Source organism: Ostrea edulis, chromosome 9 (genome assembly GCF_947568905.1).
Source record: "Ostrea edulis chromosome 9, xbOstEdul1.1, whole genome shotgun sequence".
NCBI classification, from domain to species: Eukaryota; Metazoa; Mollusca; class Bivalvia; order Ostreida; family Ostreidae; genus Ostrea; species Ostrea edulis.
The window spans coordinates 39,747,741-39,771,864 of record NC_079172.1 but is presented as its reverse complement, the minus strand read 5'-3'; the positions used below and the strand labels follow the sequence as shown (position 1 = coordinate 39,771,864).

The 24,124-nt window shown below is 34.0% G+C and overlaps 1 protein-coding gene across 1 annotated transcript in view; it reads right to left on the bottom strand.

The window, feature by feature from the left end:
- Positions 1-24,124, bottom strand: part of LOC125659741 (probable sodium/potassium/calcium exchanger CG1090) — a 40,689-nt gene that overhangs the window by 3,548 nt on the left and 13,017 nt on the right. Inside the window, exons 4-9 of the mRNA XM_048891505.2 lie at positions 20,643-20,729; positions 16,614-16,714; positions 8,216-8,430; positions 4,138-4,230; positions 1,137-1,361; positions 123-224 (exon numbers count right to left, since the gene is read on the bottom strand). Coding sequence (XP_048747462.2) covers positions 123-224; positions 1,137-1,361; positions 4,138-4,230; positions 8,216-8,430; positions 16,614-16,714; positions 20,643-20,729 — 823 coding nt within the window. The remainder of the gene's footprint in view (positions 1-122; positions 225-1,136; positions 1,362-4,137; positions 4,231-8,215; positions 8,431-16,613; positions 16,715-20,642; positions 20,730-24,124) is intronic.

Below are 24,124 nucleotides of genomic sequence, written 5' to 3'. Positions count from 1 at the left end.
CTTTTAGCAACTTTGAAGATCTAATAAATTCGTCCAAAAGTTTTTACAATTGTCTGGTTTTATCTACACCACATTCATACAAATTCGATACCTCTAGTCTGCAAACAAGTACAAGTACTGACCTTCTCTGACCACAATGACACTGGATATCACATCAGGTAGACTGACCCCAAAGGCCACAAAGGTCAGTGCCATTATTGTGTCAGGTATATAAAGGGTGTAACCTGAAAAATACCATCCAAACATACACTGTAATGTTCACTCAAGTATCCAGAGTACTGAATTATAGGTGTCCCTCATAGAAAACGACACATTTATTTGCTGTAAGAGATGCTATTATTCTACTGAGTCTTTAAGAAACATATCCTTTCATGATTTTGAGGGACATAAACTCTTGGTAAACTTCCAATAAATGCAGATCCTTTACTACGGGGACCTGTTGATTGTTTGAGGTCCCTAACTATGAAAATAGATATACAGATCCTTTACAAACTCCCTGTTAATTGTTTGAGGTTCCTGTTAAATGATTGAGGTTCCTAACTATGATAATAGATATACAGATCTTTTACAAATTCCTTGTTAATTGTTTGAGGTTCCTTACTATGATAATAGATAAATCCTTTCCAAAAGCCCTGCTAATTGTTTGAGGTTCCTAACTATGATAGTAGATAGGTCCTTTACAAACTCCCCGCTAATTGTTTGAGGTCCCTACATTACAGATCCTTAACCAACTTCCTGTTCATTGTTTGAGATTCCTGTTAATTGTTTGAGGTTCCTGTTAACTGCTTGAGGTTCCTAACTATGAGAATAGACACAGATCCTTTACAAACTTCCTGTTAATTGTTTGAGGTTTATGTTAATTGATTGAGGTTCCATACTATGATAATAGATAGATCCTTTACAAACTCCCTGTTAATTGTTTGAGGTCCCTACATTACAGATCCTTAACCAACTTTCTGTTCATTGTTTGAGGTTCCTGTTCATTGTTTGAGGTTCCTAACAATGATAATAGATAGATCCTTTACAAACTCCCTGTTAACTGTTCGGGGTTCCTGTTAATTTTTGAGGTTCCTAACTATGATAATAGATAGATCCTTTACAAACTCCCTGTTAATTGTTTGAGGTTCCTATGTTACCTATAATGGTAATCATCCACACCATGATGTATGAAAACACAGACAACCAGACTAGAGACAGGGAAAACGTCAGTATAAAGCACTTCCTCCACCGCTGGCGACGACAGTCCGGCACCGTTAGGTACAGGAGTACTTTAATAGGAACCGATATGACAAATATACTCCGTCGTATACAACCGGCTGGCATCTCGAACACCGACTCCGGCTCCTCATTTGACCTGGGTCCTAAAAAGAAGATTATGTTTAAGAAATGGGATATCCTACAGCATTTTCAAGTTCAGGAGTAACAGTCATAATTCATCATTTTGTCTTCATGAATGAATAACAGTCTTAACATTAATGATAACATAAACATATGCAGTGTACACAGAAGCAAAATATATAATCACTCTATTAGAAGTAAAAAATGTCATTCCAAAAATGTCTAAATGAATACTAAACAACGTCAATTTTTCCAAAAATGTCTAACTGAATACTAGACAATGCCAATTTTTCCTTCAGTTTATTACAAACACTTCCCAAAATATGCCAAGTACATTATTTGTGTTAGTTTCTGTAAATGATTTTATCCCGTAACAAATACGGTGTAAACCAGAACACAATTGTATGATTCAGAGCAATCAAAAAAAAAAAAAAAAAAAAAAAAAATCAGCGGGGTTTATCATTCTGTGAATGTTATTTTCCAATAACATTAAGATTGTGAGGCAGTATACACATTCAGTTATGGTTGCTTATTTAACTTTCTACAGATTCAACACATGAAAGGATAAAACCACAAATAATGAATTATATATATCTACACCAAGACTGAGACTCAAAAATCTTCATTTTCAAAGAACAAACTTTTATAACCTGCAGGCAGTAGGTACTTATTGATTCATGCAGTCATCAATACATCGCTTACTCTGAGAGTCAGAAGTAAAGTTTGTGCTTAAGAGTTTGAAATATTGATTTTATCAAATACTTTAATTAGCTGTCTTATTTTGAAGTTCATGACCCCAGCGATGTTTTTCTTAGTGAAAATGTATTTCATAGTAATTAGCATTTTCTGATCACCTCAATCCCTCTGAACCAGCCTCTATAACCCCATATAGAATGATCGAAGGTTGATTTGTGTAAAACAATGGCCAATATACCTCAATCCTTCTGAACCAACCTCTATTACACCTTATAGACTGTGTGAAACAATGGTTAATATGATTGATAACAATTTCAATTATATTTTGTTTTAACTATTTCTTACATTCTAACCTGAAGTAAATATCCATTAATTTATACACATCAGGCATATTTATACAGTGTTATTTCATGTTTTAAGTTCAAATTCATTTATTCACTCAAACCACATTATATATGGTGTATGAGGTACATTAGATAAACATACATTTGAGTATGAATAAGATCAGAGTATACTGTAAGTGGTTTTAATTTTGCGGTGTTCTACTAAAAGTTTGTGGTTTATCACATTGGATCTAATTGCGGTGGCTTTATTTTCGTGGAATTTAATTCAATTTGGATTACTGGTAACTGTTCAAAACGTATTGTGTCACACTTGCGAAATGATTGCTGTTAATTGTTTTAATTTCGCGGAAAATCCCGACCACAAACATAGCGAAATAAAAACCGCCACAATAATTTCCCCATTTACAGTATATAAATACACAATATACAAGTAGTGAATTTTTTTTTTACAAAATATGTTAAGGAGGACAGACAAACTCATAGATTTTTTAGATAAACATACAGAGTTTTTTATGTGTTTTAACCTTACTGGTTGACATAATTTCATGAAATTTAATATTAGGTTTCATGTAGTACCATACTGTGTAGGTATTCTTTTCTAATATTTGACAAAGCACAACATTCTAGTATATAATGGAATTCAACTGCAATTTTTGATTTATTACACAAAACACAAAATTTTTCATTATAGAATTTCCACTAGCTCTTTCAAAATCTCATAATGTATCTGTGATAGCTGCATAATTACAAGACATGATTGAACGCCGAACAGACAGAATCATACACATGGAAAAACATGGCCAGTACATAAATGCATAGTGTGGTTAGTGTATACTGGAAAACAATTCTACGCCAGCATTTTATCTACCAGCTAAAAGGAGAGTTTATATTGTCCCCCAAAATAACAACTATACGTATACCTGCTTTAGAGGGGGACAGTTTCCTTGCTGTTGTTTGAATAGTCAGGAAATAGGTGTAATTCTAATTACATATTAAAGTCAAGGACAAGAAAATCAGTGAAACTGATTGATGGATGTTCCCTGAACTGCATTTAACCAATTAACTACTTCATATGATGAATGACACAATGATCAATAACTGATGAAATGAAATTTTTTTTTTCATACATAAGGAATGTGTTGAGTGACTTTGACCTTTACAAAATGACCTTGAGTGACCTTTGTCTGAAAGCCATTTGCCTATTACTTATTCATGAGATATAATTAGGATTTTGAAATACCTATTCAAAAACTGTTGAAATAAGGAACTTTAACTTTACATAAAGTATATGTTCCGAGTGACCTTGATCTTTCCAAAATGACCTTCATCCAATGTCCATGTCCCAAGGAATATTTGAGATCAATTATGATCAATTTCTGATGAAAGGTTTAGGAAATATGAGCTCGGATGGACACACATAATGACAACTATATGCTCCCCCCAAAATTTTTCAGGGAGCATAAAAAGTAGAAACACTCTTGTGAAATTCATGGTACAGTGATACTGTAGGTATAAAGATCACAATTGCTGTGACTATGTACAACATCACAGTCACTACATTGAATCATGTGTCCGGTAAATAGTTTTTATAGAGGCGTGACATAGATTTCAAATGCTGTTACAATTCAATAACGCAGTTTTAAATCACTGGCTTTGTAAAGAGTTTCAAGACTAACCACTCTCTGGAAACATCACTGTCACAGTGAATCATTTCTAAAGGAAAAACTCTGTAAATATGTATGGTTTGCTTTCTACTGACCGATCTCTTTATACATGATGTCCTGATCACCGGCATCCTCCTCAGAGTTGTAATCCGAGTCTGGGGACGCAGTCTGTACACTGTCCCATTTATCTAAAAACAAAACAAAGACACTGTGTAATCTGACACTGGGGAGACAACCTATAAACAACTTTTCTAAACACACAAAATATTTAAATTACAATGTTTGATTTAATATCTAGTTTAACAAGTGGTACTGTGAGCAATGCTCACTAAGAATACCCCCCACTTACCCCAATCTCCCAAAGGGTGTTGGTAATAGGTATCAACTACCTCTTTTCTGAGTGTAAAAAACAAATGGCATGACAAACTGAACCATATTGCTACTTCGATGTCCAGTGTGCGTGACCTTTGACCTTTTGACCCCAAAATCGATAGGGAACATCTTCATCCCATGGGTAGTCCATATGTATGATATGGTGACTGTAGGTGGAAAGGATAACGTTTTAGAGCCAGGAAACCATATTGCTACTTCGATGTCCAGTGTGCTTGACCTTTGACCTTGTGACCCAAAAATCGATAGGGAACATATTCATCCCATGGGTAGTCCATATATATGATATGGTGACGGTAGGTGGAAAGGATAAAGCTTTAGAGCCCGGAAACCATTGCGTCTACAGACGGACGGACGGACAGACAGACGGACAACCCAATTCCAGTATACCCCCCCCCCCCCCAACAACTTGTTGCGGGGGGTATAATTAAGGGGCATGGACACAATTTGAACTGAAAATTTTAAAATCTTATTTTCCTAATTTTGATGTTTACAATGCTTAAAAAGGGTATTTCTTATGGTCAGCAAAAATTTGAATGTTGGTTGTCAAGGTATATGGGAGATACAGAGCTCATAATTCTTTGTTACATAAACATTTTTTTAAATTTAAGCTCGATCATGCCATGTTTTTGTTTACATCTATAGTTAAATATACTAGTAAAAGTTCATTTCAAGCAGATTTTTCTATTTACAATTTAATTCTGGATACAATTAAATAGTTTCTATAGTGTTTAATACATTTCATTTTGTTTCAAACATAACATTTTTTATTAAGCAATCTATATGTAAACAAAAACATGGCACAAGTCAAACTAATATTCAAATTAGTGCTGACCATAAGAAATACATTAGTTAAACATTGTAACCATTAAAAATGAAAAAATAAAATTTGACAGTTTTCAGCTCCAATCGTGTCCATGTCCCTTTAAAGCTGTGTGATCTGATGTTTTAGCCAATTCTAACCTCTTGATAAAAACCCTGTTGACTTGTCACATGTATATTTATAAGTCAGCTATCCTGAATCCGGGTTATAATAGGTCCTCAGTACCCCTTGCTTGACGTAAGAGGCAACTAAATGGGGCAGTCTTTCGGATGAAATGGTACCACAACAAGAGGTACTGTGAGCAATGCTCACTAAGAATACCCCCCGCTTACCCCAATCTCCCAAAGGGTGTTGTTAATAGGTATAAATTACCTCTTTCCTGAGTGTAAAAATATGGTATCCCTTTGTAGAAGAAAATGGAAGATATAGTCCGAACACAAATCTATAGCTTAAACCTATAATTTTGACCTTGAGATCAAAGGTCAAGGTCATAAAAAGGTCATGAATGTACATGACACATAGTCTCATGGTGATACACCCATGTCTTATGGTATGACTATGTCAAAACCCTATAATCAATTTTGACCTTGAGATCAAAGTTCAAGGTCATATAGAGGTCATGAAGGTACCCGACACATCGTCTCATGGTGATACACTCATGTGTCAAATATGGTATGCCTATGTCAAAGAACAAAGAAGTCATGGTCCTGACACGAATCCATTGTAAAAACCTTTACTTTTGACCTTGAGGTCAAGGTCATATGGAGTCATGAAGGTATATGACACATAGTCTCATGGTGATACACTCATGTGTCAAATATGGTATGCCTATGTCAAAGAACAAAGAAGTTATGGCCCGGACACGAATCCATTGTAAAAAACCATTAATTTTGAACTTGAGGTCAAGGGTCAAGGTCATATAGAGGTCATGAAGTTACTCGACACATCGTCTCATGGTGATCCACCTGTGTGCCAAATATGGTATGCTTAAGTCAAAGTACAAAGAAGTTATGACCGGACACGAATCTGCACAGACAGACAGACGGATGGACAGACAGACAGACAGACAGAGTGATTCCTATATACCCCCCTGAACATCCTTTGGGGGTATAAAAACCGAGGCCCCTTGTCACAGCAGGTGTGTCACGATAAAGATCCCTCCTTGCTCAAAGGCCATAAGCGCCGACCATAGGCCTAAATTTTGCAGCCCTTCACTGGCAGTGGTGACCAGTGCTCGAGCTGGGCTTCGCCATTTTCGCCAATGGCAAATTTTTTTCAAAAATGGCGAAAAAAAAAATTAAAGTGGCGAAAATCCCATTTTGTAGTAAATTGTATTTTAAAATCTGTCTTGTGTTTTCCTTTGTCAGTGACACATTATCGCCTGTTTGTTTATGCAGTCAAAATTTGTTTATTCAGTCAACTCGTGCGACCGGAAATCTCGCGTCGCTCCAGTGTACACAGAGCTGGTCACGATGGCCAGATAATAGTCTCAAGTAATGTATGGCTGCAAAAAAGTCGGTGATTATGTAATAAAGTACATCGGACAGCTGTGTACCCTGCTGTGGTCAATTGTTTAACATTTGAAGTCTTATTCATTATCGTGTTATCATCTTCACATTAATGTCAATTCTTAACCACAGAACCGACCGGTAATTAAATTGGCCGTATTATTGTGTATAATGTATATACATCAATTGTTTGTTTTTGCGGCCAAGCTCGTTGATTACAAGATTTTAATTTTGATGTGTTTGATTTTAGTTCGATATTTCATAAACAATGCGGTCGGTCATCATTGATATGGACATAGCAATTTTAATAAAAAAAATTCTTTGAAGTTCGGTGCGCAACAGTATAAAAATGTTAATCTCATAAGACTATGCACCCCATTCTATTTTGACACTAAACTCGTAGCTTCTGACCCAAGTCAGTCTAGAATTAAAAAAATATCATTGTTTGGCTTTACAGTCAACCCCACCTGCTTAAACATCTTATTCTGTCCAAATTGCAAAATCTTCCATACCAAAACGGAAATTTAATAGGGAATGGTTGAGATACGACTCTAAATTGGGCTTGATGTTTTGTGACATCTGTATTTCGGGCAAAGTACACAATGTTTTCACTGAAGGGTGTAGCATCATGAAGTTTATATTTATATGATTTATTATCTGATTTTTGATTTCCATAATAGATTATATTTATCAAAAAACAAATCAACTTCTTAATAATTCAGAAAGAAGTGTTTAGGTATGGTAGGTGGATATGATTAAGTACTAATAACTGATTCAAAATGCTAAAATCAGTGTAATGAATAAAATAATATGATGGAAATAATTGTAAAGCATGAGATTATTTGCGCTGCGCCGCACCCCGAAAAAGTGGCGAAAGGGAGTTTTGGTCCAGTGGGAGCACTGGTGGTGACATCTCCATATGAGTAAAATATTCTCGAGAGGGACGTTAAACAATAATCAATCTATCCAACATATATTAATCATTACAACAGTTTTAACCATAATTGAGAAAAGAAAACTGGCATGCTTGAGACTGGACAAAATTGATATCCTCTTTGGCATAAGTTAAACGAGAGACAGCTTTCAAAAGCGATTTTTCCATAAAAATGTGTATATAAATGTATGTATTTACTATAACGAGAGTTTAAATTTTAGCAAATTTATAATTCCAAGAAAGATAACTATTACCTACATGTAGGATATGGAATTATATTGTTAGCAACATTCAATTTTAGCGATCTCAGCACCCTCGATAATAATGCCAAAATTAATTCCTCACTAAAAATTTTGTTTATGGTATCTAAAATCTGAACTAAGATCCCTGAACTAAAACTATCTACTTTCCCAGAAACAAAATCAATGCAGTTTGATAGCAGTCATATCTTATTTTGAAAGTTTTTTAGAGGTCTTAATCTATAACTGATCGACATTAAACTCCCTTCATTAACTCACCTCCACCATTTTCCATTTTTGACACCGCCCCATTCACCTTCCCAGGGTTCCTCAGTTTCTCATACAAAGCCACATTTTCTGGTTCATTCTTTCTCTTGGAGTAAGGCTTACAACAGCTTTTAAACTTTAGTACAATCCATTCTTCAATGGCAGAGTTGAAATACATCAAGGCAATGTAGGCCAGATACAGTACAACCAGGATGAGGGCTTCATACCTTCAATCATAACACCGTTATTAATGGATAAGTTAAAGACAGACATTCTTTGTTCCACAAGATTTACAAATTTAATTTTGACATCATCTAAAATTTAGTACATCTGGGATGTTTACTCTTCCTAAACACTTGATCCCACCTCTGGTATATCCATCGGTCCCTGTTTGCCCAACTCTGTATTTTATATTCCTTTTTACTAGGGGTTGTGAGATTGATCACTGTTCGATCGTTATCTTCACCTTTCATCCATATATTTTACAACAGCTAGTATACAATAATTGCAATGCTTGTAGAAGTTACTTAAAGTAGGGGTCTAGTACTGTCATGTCCGCAGATCGAACTCATTGGTTCACGTACTATTATTATCAAACATATTTTTACATTTACCTGGATGTTTTTTAATTTAGTAAAATGAATACAATAACACTCAATCACTTAAATTTGAGTAGACAATGGCTCCAATCTTCTTTTCATTTTTTGTCATCTAATTCACACATAAAACCAGAAGTACATTGATATACAGGGGTATTACATGTTAAAAGTATCTGTAAATTAAAAAAAAAAATCATGATATGCAATAATGCACTTGTGGAATTAAATAAAACAATTCTGCACTTGTTATATATTTGTTATGTTGGTATATATTTGTTATCTTGTTATATATTTGTTATCTTCTATTATGTGAAAATCATCTTCAAAATGGCTATTTTGGCCCAAAAATGTAATTATAAATTGAGATGCTGTGAAAATATTATGCTGAGAAAGGGCAGATTTTTTAAATGTATTTTAACAAGCATTCATATATGAACATAATATACGAGTTTGAATGAAAAATTACAAGTCAAATTTTTAAAATATTCATATTAGTGGTGTTGCAGTGCCATATTTTTGACTGCCGAGGGCCTGTATTGAATTCAATTCATGAAACTGTGTTAAAAATTCACTTTTAATTATTTAGTTAGACATATTTATGTCATATTTGAGGGAAAAAATTGCAGCATCATACCTCAAACAAAATTTTATGAACATATTCTAGGACTTCTTCAATGAATTCTGATATTGCCGTTTGACAAATGGGGGTGCACGTAATAAAAATATCATAATTTACTCATTATACTGACAACCCCTCATTTTTTTGTTTTTATCATAACCTCAAATGAACAATCTAAGTATTTAAACTCAAATTTTTGAGAAATCACAAGTAGGTCCAAGACTATAGGGACCAGAAACAGTTCTTGGAGTGACATCAAAAATTATGGAAGTACATGCAGTGTGCAAAGTCTGAACACTGATAACTTAAATTATTATCCTTCAGAATAATACAGTCAATTTCATTGGTCTAGGGCTGGTCACGTGGAGGGAGACAATTCGTGATGTCTGTGCAGGGTGACAACTGTGTTGTCTCCCTTTAGAAGATAACTTTTAATGGCACAAGCGAGAAAGCTCTACTAAAAATAATTGAAAATACACGGGATCGTTAATCATAAACTTCAGCGTCAACATTAACGGCAAATAACAATCGAGAAGAAAAATATTTCCATTCTAATGCAATTTTGCATTTCAGTTGATGTTTACGTTTTTGTCTTGAAATACGTTATGAAATGTTGACGTTTGACATTATATTTTTGCGTCATTCTACTGTGACGTCACAACTGAAAGCTTTCTCTCGTTTAACTTTCTCAAACTTCAATGTTTTGCTTTTGTTAACATATATATATCTAATAAATGCATGACATTGAGTGTAAAACATTATAATGTATGTAGTTGAGGGTAACATTGATTTCACCCCTCGAAAACTATTGAATAGTTATCAGAATTTTCTGCAGAGAAGTTATTACGAATTTGTTGATGTTTTAAATAGAAAAGATACATAGCACAAGTCAGTAAGTGTGATAGTTTTTTTAACGTTTAGATTCTTCAGGATAATAAAACTATTATAGACTGTTTAGCAGGGAGATATCACAAATTATCAGGTCTTAGTAGGGTTATCACTGCTAAACAGTCCATAATTGTATATTAATATACATGTAACTAATTAATATAACTACAGTTAAACCTTCATATCTTGAAGTGGACAAGACCGTGATCAAACTTCAGAATATGTAGGAGTTCGATATAACAAAGGTTCTTCTTTTTTTTTAAATCAACATTATTAACCTTTAAACATTATATGTAGTGACATTTAATTATTTAGTATATGTTAACTTGTGAATTGTTTATGTGTTCGGTTGTGTGTGTGGTTCTGTGGTTGTTTGTGGTTGTGTGTGTGGTTCTGTGGTTGTGTGTGTGTGGTTCTGCGGTTGTGTGTGGTTCTGCGGTTGTGTGTGTGGTTTTGCGGTTGTGTGTGGTTGTGTGTGTGGTTCTACAGTTGTGTGTTGTTCTGTGGTTGTGTGTGTGGTTGTGTGTGTGGTTCTGCAGTTGTGTGTGGTTCTGTGGTTGTGTGTGTGGTTCTGCAGTTGTGTGTGGTTCTGTGGTTGTGTGTGTGGTTCTGTGGTTGTGTGTGTGGTTCTGTGGTTGTGTGTGGTTGTTAGTGTGGTTGTATTTCTCCAGCAACATCAGTTAAATTATAGATTTTGGCTTCCCTATGATATTTACGAATTTCACTTTGATAAGTTTAATCTTGGCAAGCTGTTTTATTTTAAATTGCATTACCCATTAGTCACTAACCTCACCTGCATTATTTTGATATACAGAACCCTGTGCTTATGTAATTGAAATTAAAATACAGCTTGGGGCTTAATTAGTCAGTGTAATTATCTCGGTAAAACAGGTACATGTAGTTTGTGTGTGATGGACGCCTATCTCTACCTGCTAGCTGTAATCAACAGAGTGGTGCACTAAAACCATACAAAGATGTTTTACTTAATGGACTGCTCCATTGAGCATAGAATTATACTAATTTTGATTTTAAAACATGGGTTCCTAGTCTCACTTTGAGATAACTGTGGTATTCGAGATTATTGTTTTCATTATATTAACAAGGTTAATTAATCATTGGAATCATTTATATAAGAGATTTTATTGAGAACACAAACTTATCTCAAGATATCCAGGGTATTCGACATATCGGTGTTCGAGAACTGAAGTTTAACTGCATATATATTTGTCACTGTATTTTTCCCATTGAACTACATTGTTGCAAGATTTGTGTTTTATTCTACAATAAAACTGGGAGTATATTCTTGTGTCCCCACCCTTATCCGAGAAAGTGGGGATGTGACATTGCAAAGATGGTCTTACTGATATTTTATTGCATCCCTGCCAACATTCTTCTTTATATTTCTTTATTGAAGATTTTTTTTATAACAAATTGAAATAAGATGAATTTACGGATAACCAATTAATTGTCATAATTTACCAAATGCATTAAAACCATTGAAGTATTTGATCAGAACCAGTTTATGAAAATTAATTTTTTCCCGAAAAATTATTTTTTCTATTCAGTATAAATGAAATGCAAATAGCACATTTATTGTATCATATTCTTACTTATGACTAAAGTCTTATCATTTGCTTTACTGTTGAATAACATATTTGACAGAAATCATTTTTATAAGGTACAAAGAATAATTTCATTGGACCATATTATTGAATGAAATGATTTGACACATACAAGTACATATAAGCATAACTAATGCATAGCTGTAAGTTGTTAAGGTTTCTTTAATTTCAGTCAATTATGTATTCAAAGGTGAAACTAATAACAGAAGAATGTATTAGTACTTGCAAGTATTTCGTACTGTTCTTTGTCGTTTTGATCAAATTTATTCTTTAAACAATAGAAAGATGAAAACTCGAGAAGGCGTGCGCCGGGGTCTCACACTTTGCAGTTTGCACCAGTCTCATACCAAAGTCCTTTTGAATTGTAGAAATAATTTGCAATGAGGATATCACAAATTATGAATATTAATATGAAGTAAATATCCATGGGACCCTAGAAATTCGATAATATAAACAGACTTTATATGCCTTGCCATTCCCCTTAGTCTGCATCTTAAACCTCTTACCATAAGTCTAATCAAATGGTCGATTTAGATCAAACGGGACAAAAGTATTTCTATAGATTAAGTGGACAGCTGTTGTAATAAATATGCATAGGATTTAGAATGTGTAGAACTATTCACAATATTTCCTGACCGAGAAAAACATTTTGCAAGAAAAGCACAAAGTTTTCTTGCTGAGGAAGCTGAAATAGATACGTATATATATCATATGTACATGTAGCTAGGTCATCCACCCAGCCCGTAGCTAGGTCATCCACCCAGCCCGTAGCTAGGTCATCCACCCAGCTGCTTCCTATAATAACAACATCTAAACACCAAACATTATATCTTCTACTGTATATCTGAGTTTTATAACATCTATTAATACCAACACACAGAATGAAATAGAAGAAGACTCAGTTATGCAGTGAAGTAATTTCTAAGAAGTATAGATGGAATTAATATTCATTAATTATGCACTCCGTCCAGATCTAATCACTCTACCCTCCACCCCCTTTTCATTATATGCAGTGTATACTATCAGGAAAGACTAATAATTCTATACGTTAAGAAGACTTGATCACATGGAATTCATTAATTTTCCTGAATCAGCCATCAATAATTATTAAGCAAGCCCAATCTTCCACACCACTAATTGACTTTTAAGTGGCTGTTATGCAGTACATATGAAAATCAGAATATTTTATATACTTGTAGCAGTGAAAATGTTACTAAAACCAGATTAAATGTACATCAGACCACAGAACAATGATTTGTATAGGGAATACATGCAACCTTGGGTGCTTCAGGACTAAGAATGCATATGGGACTATAAATAATTTCACAGAAATTTCATTTTCGAAACAAACAAATGTGATACATTTTACATGGGTAGACTAAAAGGAAAATTTGTAACAAGAGATGTTTGTAAAACACATATGCCCCCCATGGTGCAAAATTCAAAAGGGTTATACACACACACATCATTTGATTGAGAGTAGTATTATCAATTCAAAATATTGAGCAGACAATATCTTTCTATGTCAAGAGTGGATTGACCATGTGACCTAAAAATCAATAGGGGTCATCAACTCCTGAAGATGTACCAGTGTACCAAGTTTGATGTCTGTCAAGCAAAGGGTTCTCAAGATATTGAACAGACAGTATATTCCTATGTCCAATTTGACCCTTGACTTTTGACCATGTGAACTTAAAATAATTAGTAGTCATCTTCTCCTGAAGATGTACCAGTGTACCAAGTTTGATGTCTGTCAAGCAAAGGGTTCTCTAGACATTGAATGGTCAGTATATTCCTATGCCCAGTTTGACCCTTGACCTTTGACCATATGACCTCAAAATCAATAGAGGTCATCTACTCCTTAGGATGTACCAGTGTGCCAAGTTTGATGTCTTTCAAGCAAAGAGTTCTCAAGATATTGAGCAGACATTATATTCCTATGTCCAGAGTAGATTGACCCTTGACCTTTGACCTTTTGACCTGAAAAACAATAGGGATCCTCTTCTACTCATAACTAACCCACATATGAAATATCATTATCATCAAGTGAATGGTTCTCAAGATATTGAGCGGACAACACATGGTCTACAGACCGACCGACAGACCGACCGACAGGTGCAAAACAATATGCCCCCTCTTTTTCAAAGGGGGGCATAAAAAGTGTTTGGAACCCAACCCCCATTCCAGGAAAGTATTAAATTCCTAGCTTATGCAAAGCATCTTCACTATATAGCCAAGGCTTTTCGGTCCACTTCGTTTGTGGGGAGCGGAGTGGACCAAAAACCCTTAACTAGTGAAGATGACGCAGGGGGCAGTTTTTAAGCCAAATCACTTACATTAAATTACATGTAGGTGTCAAATTTTTATAATTTTCAATTTCAAATTGTGCAATGTCATTGACGATAAGTCCAGATAAGGACTTTTAGTGCTATGATAGGTACCTAGTAATTGTATGAAAGGTATGTGCATGATACTATAATTATATTCAAGTGGTGCTGTCTTTTAAAAGCTGTGTTATTTAGTATATTTAGTGTATGTGATATTAAGTAGTCAGAAAATACCTCTTCACAGCTAATATTTATTAATTGTTAAAAAACCCTTCAATAAAAAATAATTTATGGATCTGCATGTGTTTCCAGAAATAAGTATCACAGAGATCCAGGGGTGGAGCTCTCAGAAGCTCCTTAGTTCCAGCATGGGGTGCAGTTCACATGGAAGAGCATAAGAATTCATCGAATAATCAACTTTTCCATCATCCCAAATATGTATCAACTTACAATGGATTAGGTCATTTTGTCAATTACTTGTGCACTATATTGATCAATTCTATAAAAAAAAAAAAATTTAAAAATTAGATGAATCAGATAAAATTCCTTACTTGTCATTCAGTTTTGAAATATATGTATTACCCCACTTTCAAAAGAGCATACCAAAAAATTATTTACATTTCCTGTACAACCCTTAATAACAATGAAGCATACCTAGAAAAATTAAACTGATTGAGAAAGTTAACAATTAATATCAACACCTTGACAGAGCTACATGTACATGCTTCTGTATAAAATGGGTCAGTCTCTTGAGGCATTAAAAATTCCCACCTTACATAAGCAGTAATAGGAGGTTGACATTTATTGTCAATATTATAGAGCTGTAACTGGTGATTGTCAAGCATCCAGAAAGTGACTGTGTCGGAGCAATATGAATGCGTCCACTGGCAAAAAGTTCAATTCAAAATAACCAATGAAAACTATGAACTGCTTAGAATTTCTTTAACCCAAGGACCATAACTCTGCCAAAAGTTATTAGTCTGCAACTTTATACGGACTTGACCTGTGTATATTCTCTGTCATTTAGTATTTGGTATATAGACAAATCTCAAACCAACATGGACATTTTGAATTTTGGATATAGATATATCTCGCACATACATGGACATTTTGAATTCGTGATATAAATATATCTCACACCATCATGCACATTTTGATATAAATTTTGGATATCTCACACCATCATGGACATTTTGAAATAAATTTTGGATATAGATATAAATCTTGAGAATTAGCAGAAACTGTGAATCGTTTGAAATTTTTCAAAATTCAAGTGTCTCAATTCAACTGGAAACAAATATGAACTTTACTTGCATATTTTCAGGACGTATATCCATATCTCAAATTTCCAATAAAAATGTTCGTGTATGACTAAGATAATGAATTGAAACTATATTGTATGAATTATTTGAAATTTTATAAATGCAAGGGGCACAACTCTGCCAATAAAATCTCAACTGAACCTTACATGAACTTGACCTGTGTAATCTCGTGACATATTTTTCCTGAATTTAAATTCAAAATGTTAATGTGTGCCTCTTTTGGAGATATTTATGAGCATCATGCAAACATAATGAATTGGTTAAAATTTTCTAAGTCCAAGGGGCACAACTCTGTCAATCTTTGATCAGCCAATTCTCATGATGTATACTGTATATATACACCACAGTTGAATATACAAGGGCATGAATATAAAGCACAAGATCTCTTTGAGGGCAATTGGAGGGGTTAGACAATGTGGAATATGCACTATAATAATGATTTTCTCTTGTTTAGTACTCTAATGTCTCCAGTCGACCTCCAAGAGACCTTGTGCTTTATTTTTCAGGCCCTCTTGATACATCTTAGTTTTATTAAGTAAGTACTCATCTCCAATAGCAAAGATCCACTGAGGTTTGTGATGAAAGTAGTCTATAGAATATTCTTTGGTTAGACCCCAGACCCTCTTCAAAAACAGATTTTCTTAATACATGTATAATAATTACAAGAAAACAAATTTTTTAAGGTTCCATTTCTTTTGAGACGCTCTGTATCCACCAATGTCTCCAGTGACTATCTTTTCAAATATATATTATTGCTGTATGTAAACATTTGGTAATCTAAATTGTTTACAAATAAAACAAATATCAATATCAAAATACCCCCCAAACACCTGTATGTACACCTTGAAGCCAACCATACATGTACCTCCTCAAATTGACTTGAGGCCTATACAAGTTGCAGCATAGGCAAACATAAACAGCAGCTTCTGCTAGCTGTGTCTAATTCCCTATACGTCAAACAAACTAGACAGTAATTCCACAAATAGTGATGTACTTAACATTAAAGCAGTAATTATTAAAAACATGTACTTACCAGTAGACATATTCATCCAATATGACAAGCGCCAAAGCTGCCACACTGAGTGTGTAGAAGGTGCAGTCTCGGAACAAAGGCCACCAGTGAAGATGTATAACCTGTCCAGTACAGGAAATTTATCAGTTACAGGCGAATACCAATATCTCAAATACAAGTTATCTCGAATACCCCACTATGTCGAAATTGATCCTCAGTTCCACACAGCCACATTCCCTATTCAAATGATTTTTAAAAACTCCTGATATTTCAAATACAGTAATCTCAAATTCCCTGCTTATGTTGAAGTGTCTTCAAGGTTCAGAGTTCTAATTTTACATGGTTTATCTCGAAGTGCAGTTAATTTTTGGTCTGCTAAAAATACCTGGTCTTGTTACTTTACACATTATTGACCATGGCTATTCACACCTATCCAGACTGATATCCATCGTTTAATTGGCTCAACCATGAATTGAATCTAAGACCACTATATTACTAGTCAGGTTTTCTAACCACTGAGCTATAAAGGTCGATATTCATGGTTTGGCTCGACCATGAATTGAATCCGAGACCCCTATATTTCTAGTCAGGTGTTCTCACCTACTAAAACTCGTGATTGCTAATAATTACACCCCACCTTAAGTGGGGAATCTAAGTCACTGTGATTGGTATCAAACCTTGGGTTTTGATTCGAGCATTAGTCTTTGACCATAAAATGAATAAATTTACGGCCATTTATAAACAGACATGTCCAACATTATGGACATCGTATTGGATAAAACATACTATCAGCATGCTTTATAGACAAATGTCGAGATTTTCAGTGTGAACTTAATGATTTAAAAATGCACCTCTTAACATTGAGTACATAGAGGGCCTTTTCCCATGACTCTACAGAATCGACCGTCCTCTTACAGCAAATTTGCATCTTACAGTTCTTCGGTGACAGAGAAAGTGACAGAAATGTTAAGCCACTTCCTGTTTAACTAGTGCTCTGTAACAGTTCTACAATGACAGTGAATTAAACAAGACATTTTAATCAATATTCTTTAATCCATCATTTTTGTTTCTCACATGATCGGTTCTTTAACTACAATGCAATTAGCTACATCCCATTCAAGCTTGGAAGCATGTACAGATGATTTGCACTCATGGTGTGAAACCGTTTATCTTGATTTTTTTTATTGTCATTTATTTGCAAAATAACAGTTTGTTGTGCACTTAAGACCATTTGCTGCAAATCAAGTGGTTTGTCTTGTTTTTATGTATTGTTCATTTTGTAAAGATAACCATTTGTCTGTTCATTACGTCCTAGATCGTTAATTATGCTTTTATGCATATCTGTTTTGCAGAGAGTTCTGTTGATTAAGCATTTAATGTCATTTAATTATTATAAAGTTTTTATGGTCAGTGAAATTATATTGTTTATTTTCTCTTATATGGTATTTTTTATCCTTTCCGCCACCAATACATTCTCCAATACAGCCTTGAACAAAATCTAAATAACATGTAATACGAGTTACTCTGACCATTATTGTAATGCGACTACAAGAACTATAATAATCCAGTACCCCCATTACAGAAATGAGTTCATGGACTCAGTTGCTACATGTATATCAAAGTGACAAACTTAATTAATTACTGTTATAGAAATTTCATTGTATTGTTGATAATTGTGATTCCGAACATTGTAGGTTAATTAACCCTCACAAAAGGTTCGCATGTGGGGAGTCATTTCCAAAATTCCCATACATTTTGCATCCATCAATACAATATACCGTATGGAAAATAGTCATTAAAATCTAGACTAAGGTCACCCATCTACATGTAAAAACAAATGATCAATGGGAAAACATTCAAACTCCAATGTCTAGTATGTACTACAAAGTGTTATGGCCCACACACAATGTGTGACACTTCGACAGATGGGCAGACAGATGAGCTAAGCTTGGTGTGTTTGTTACATGTTTTGAGAATTTTCACTCATCTAGACGTCACCAGCTTTAGGTGAACTGCCACAAATTTTTGACTATGCAAGGTACTCATTTCTTCCTTGTGCCAATTAACATTTAGTCCTAGCGTCCCGTTGATGGGAGCTTCATTTTCAGGTCATATCCGAAAGATCTGTGCATGACTTTCACTTCCAATGCTGGATGCTTGTCAAAGAACACTCACTGTTTTAAAACATCTTAGAGAAACGTCTATTATCTACTACTCTGCATCATGATGGCAATGATCTAGTCCTCAGAAAGCAAATACTAGGAAATGCATGTGTTTGTGGCATTGCATGTGCACAGTAAATCTAATTAGCTCTTTACTAAAATTATAATCCTTCATACTGAAATTATAACTTGTATATATTATACTGTTGTTTGATATACGTGTAGTTTAAAGTTACGACCAGAATTAGGACCAAAGTAGACTGATGGTGATCATTGTTCTTTGAATGTATCTCAAAATAAGTGGCCTAGCTGAAGGACAATATATTCTCAAATGACATCTCTTTAAAGGACCATGCACTAATTAAATAATAAAAATCGATCATCTTCGAAGCCCTGGGAGTTTAGAATGCTTTAAATAATACTGAATCAGCTGTATACTAAAACAAATAACTTTTGTCATCACTGCATGGCCCTGTGGTTCCAGAGAAGACTACTTTCAGATTGGCCTTACCCCACTTTATAATTCTTCATCATCTTTCAATTGTTTAGATGATGGTGCAACAGGTGGCCCTTCACTTACAGAAATTAGATCCTCACCCAAGGATACATAATGTTCTAGGTTTGGTTTCATAAAATACCAGCTATAAATTAGTGCCAGGAGAACTCCGATAAGAAAAAACCACTTAGGGGTGATTAATCTGAATTATCTCCGGTAAGCATGTTTGTTCTTATTAACAATAAATCTGAAGGAACAGTATAATAACTAATAGATTATTATTTCTACAGGAGATTACAAAAGTGATCAAAAAACTCCCTCTTCCTGAGTGATTTATGCCATTAATCTATGCTTAGAGTATTCTACAGGTGACTTACCAAAAAGAATTTATCTGCATTAATCAATATGCATGTCAATAAATATCAATTTCATAACTTGTAATCACAATTTTTAATAGAACATAGTAATGCTGTTAGAATTCATTGACAATACTTTAGTACTACAAAAATCATACTGCAATTCATAGAACTTTATGGAATATCACATATCTTACAATTTTGCAGAAAATATGGTCCTCTTAAGGCCAAAGTGGAAACTGACATTAAATCTCTCAAAGTCTTATCACCTAATGCCAGAAATCAATTTAGACCCATTTCTGGTACATACTTAAATTTCAGCCCTTTTGACAGTTTGCGGTGAAGTAGTGTAATGCTTAACATACTGAACTAGTTGGTTGTGGTGAAATTTCCCCATCATGAAAAGTAACTGCAGAAGTAACTTTTGTTTAATAATCACAAGTTAACCAGAAAATTCATCTCACAGTAGCAAGCACTAAGGACATACACAGCGTTTCTCAAAACATAATTTTTGTGACATTTTACGTATAATTCACTTGCATTCTATCTCATTTTTACAAGAAATCTTGGGGTGTTTTACCATGTCTGTTTTAGAGTTATGATATTTCCTAGTTGTTACGAGTAAAAATGTAAATTCATGCAGCTTTTATGCATTACAATAAGTTGTATATAAATGGACATTACTGTAGTAAAGAATTGGAGAGAAAAAACTTTGGAACGATCTCAGGTAACAAACTCTGGACCTTTGCATTACTAGTTAGGTGATCTAATCATTGCCTAGCTACCCTGGGACTGAAATACAAAGAATGTTAATATTACTAAAATATAAAAGTTAAACCTATTTCAGAAATCATATAAAAACTCTTCATCTCAAGATGAGGAAAACTTATAGAGAAAATGTCTGAAATGTTGCTTATATCCTTAAAACGACAGATATGCAGCATAATTGTCAATGTTGTATTATACATCCCTGAGTATGTATCTACAATTAGTAGAAAACTCATCAGAGTCACTGTTCTTATAATACAAGACTTACCATGCCAGCACAGAGTGCACACACACTGATGACAAACATCACATTATACACCGCTGAGCCCACAACTGCACCGAGACCAATGTCATCCTACAACAAACAACCATATATCATAATATTTATATCTATGTTTCAATTGTTTCTGCCTTTGATATCTTTACCATGGGTAATGATAGCCAATTTCCTTATGAATGTGCTGTAGTTGTAAACAATGAATGTTGATATAAATATAGTATGTCTATTTCCATGGCTAGGAATGCCAACAGAAATGAAAGTTGAATGTAAATATGAAATATAAAATTCATTTTTGAAAATACATGAGGTTTAATTATGAACTTGGCAACGATCTATGCTGAAACACTTTTCTTAAAGCTAACACCTCGCTTTATGAAGTATGGTGATGTGAAACATGATGCAGTTCATACCGTCATGTGATTTCAAAAATTCAGATTTATTTTTTATATAAAATTTACATTTTGGCATTGAATGTAAGTTCATGCACTTTAATGTCTGTTGATTATTTCTAAAATAACTCTCATACATGCATGCCCATTGGAAGTACATGTATAACCCATGGCAGAGAAATTTTACATTATTTGAAATAAAATTCGATAACCTAAGTTAGTTAGCTAAATAGGTCACACAATTTTCGATAGAGATTTATTTTTTGACATTTTGAACATATTCAAGGTATTTTAACCATAGTGCAGAATTATTATTCACTTACGAAACCAATATGTCAAATGCCATTTACTTAACACATATATCTGTTCCAATAAACATGTCCATTTAGCAGAGAGAAAGAATTTACCTTATTTCACTTTAATAGCTAGAGTTTCAATAATTTTTTCTCTCGACATTCAGATAACTTCACTCGTCTAACCACAGGACAGAAATACCTAGCTGGATGAGTAGCTTTAGAAACAAGCTAAATGTAAAACTCGTACTGCAAGATTTAGGTCTAATCAGTTCAAAACCTAATCCGAGATTCCTCTGACTCTTACCCCCGCTAAATAAAAGCGGGGTTAAGAGTCAGAGGAATCTCGGATTATTCAAAACCATGCCATATGTTTTCATCAAATGTATCTGCATGAAGTTTCATTGAAGGTATCTCAATCAATATATTAGTCATAAGTAAATTACTGTAAATGTATTACATTTGGCTGTGTATTCTATTTAGCGCCTTTGGCGGAACGCAGCTTCCACTAAATCAAGTACATCGCTAAATGCCATCCGTAAATCTAGATGTTTAAAGTAATTCAGGAATGCGCTAAATCAAATCTACGCTAACTTGTTGAAAAAACGATTTCCGCCAAATATCGTACACGCCAAATATAATACGTTTACAGTAATTGATTTGTACTCTCATTAATACATTTGTATGTATTTGTGTAATGTGAAGTTTGATAAGAGCATTCGCATTGTGGCTTGTCTAAAATGAGCTACATAAAACTATTCAGAAATGCAATGTCAAGGTCATGTGGGAGGTAAAGGTGAAAACCTACAGACATAGTTATGTTCTCAGCCAATTGTATCTGTGTAGGAAGCTTGATAGAGGCATTAAAGGCTCATTCAATAGGTTATTAAGAAATCGAGTGTTAAAAAATAGATCTTGAAATTTAAGTTCACATCATATACACATCAACTTGATGGTAAAAAAAAAAGTGTGGGCCTCTTTGTCATACTATTAAGCTGCACAAGACTTTTGATGAAGAAACCTCCAACAATTTATTCAGAAATGACCTAAATGTGAAACAGAATGAGTGAACAGAAGACAAGCATGCCCCAACCGTCATAAATACAAATGGACACCAAAATCTAAAGAACGCAGCCATAATATACAAAGTGTGTCAAAAAAATAGCTGAACATTATTATATGTTACAATGTCTTTCATTAGGACAGTTCAATATGTCCCTCCTGGTCCATTTCACCAGTGGGAAGGTAAAAGTCTCAATTTTCTATTGAATTCTCATCTACATCTATTTAACCAGACACTGCTGATACCTGACCATGTCTGACAATAAAAAGCTAATAAATCTACTGACTTCCTTATATCAGTCAGTTATCACAGTTACAACTGCAGAACATTGTTTAACAGCATGCAGTGGGTTGTAAATTTACAATTATGTTCATTCAATACTGGAATGACCCACCTATAAATGCTTGTTGAACAGGACTGTTTACATTATCAAACATTTCTATGCACAATTGCACACTTGATTTACAAAAAGTTAATTTTTTCTCCACTGGCTTTGCAATATTAAAAGAATTGTTTCAAGTGCTAAATAAGGTAAATTTAAAAGTTTTCACATTTTACATTATGGTAGCTAGAGCATTTCCTCCACTTTCCATTCATAACAGCTTTTCTCTGGTGTGTTTATCGTTTATCCCTCCATAATACGAAACTTAATGTTTCCTTTTGTTTTTCATGATGATATACATAAATATTCAGAGCAATTCTCCTTGTAAAGTTTGTGAAATAAAAATAAAATCTTGAAAAAAATTTCCATATCAGCTTGAACATTTAACATCTGTTTGGTATACAACTTAAATCTGTACTTTGCTAGAAGAGTAATTTATAACATCCATCTCTAATTTTCCTAACAGCTGTTACAAATTCAGCATTGAAATAAATACCTGTAATTCTCATAGAGTGCTTATCTGGGGCGAACACAGCCTGCCGACATCAACATGTAAAGATCTAACCATGTCTCTTATGTGTATCCCACCATCCAATTCTAAAGTCTGTCTCATTCATAAATATATCTAAAATATTTTGTCAACCCAGTACTCTAATAGATATACATAAGAGAGAGGGGGAAAAAACACTTTCAAATACAATTTTTAAATAAAAACAAAAGATCGAGAAAGTATAGTTTGTGTGTTGATGGGATTTGAACCAGGAACCTTTAAATTACCAGTACTATTGTTAAAAAATCATGACTTTGTGATGACACTTCATGCTGTTGAAGTCAATTATTAGTTTCTTCAAGATTATTTGTTATTTAAATGGGCACAAATTATGAGGCTCAGAGCTACATGTACATGCATAGCTTGATAAGATTAGAACATTAAGTGATTGTGCAAGCACTTCCGGCTGTGATGCCTTTAACATGTACCTAACACACACTAATCAGATTAATACACACACTCTGTAATTGTTGTCCTGTACAATGCTGATTTTGATTAATATGAAATGAAATGTGTCAAAACAACACAAATGCCCCCACCCAAGGGTCATAACTCTGCCAAAAGTTACATGACCATCACGCTGATCTATATAAATACTTGACCTACCTATTCTCATGACACATGCATCAGATCTATCTACCTCATATTTCAATTCAAAATGTTCATGCATGACTAAGATAATGAGCAGAAACTAAGAATTGTTTGAAATTTTCTAAGTCCAAGGGGCACAACTCTGTCAAAAATTATTCAACCAGAACCAGATAAGAATTTCCTGCATCTTAAATGAATATGT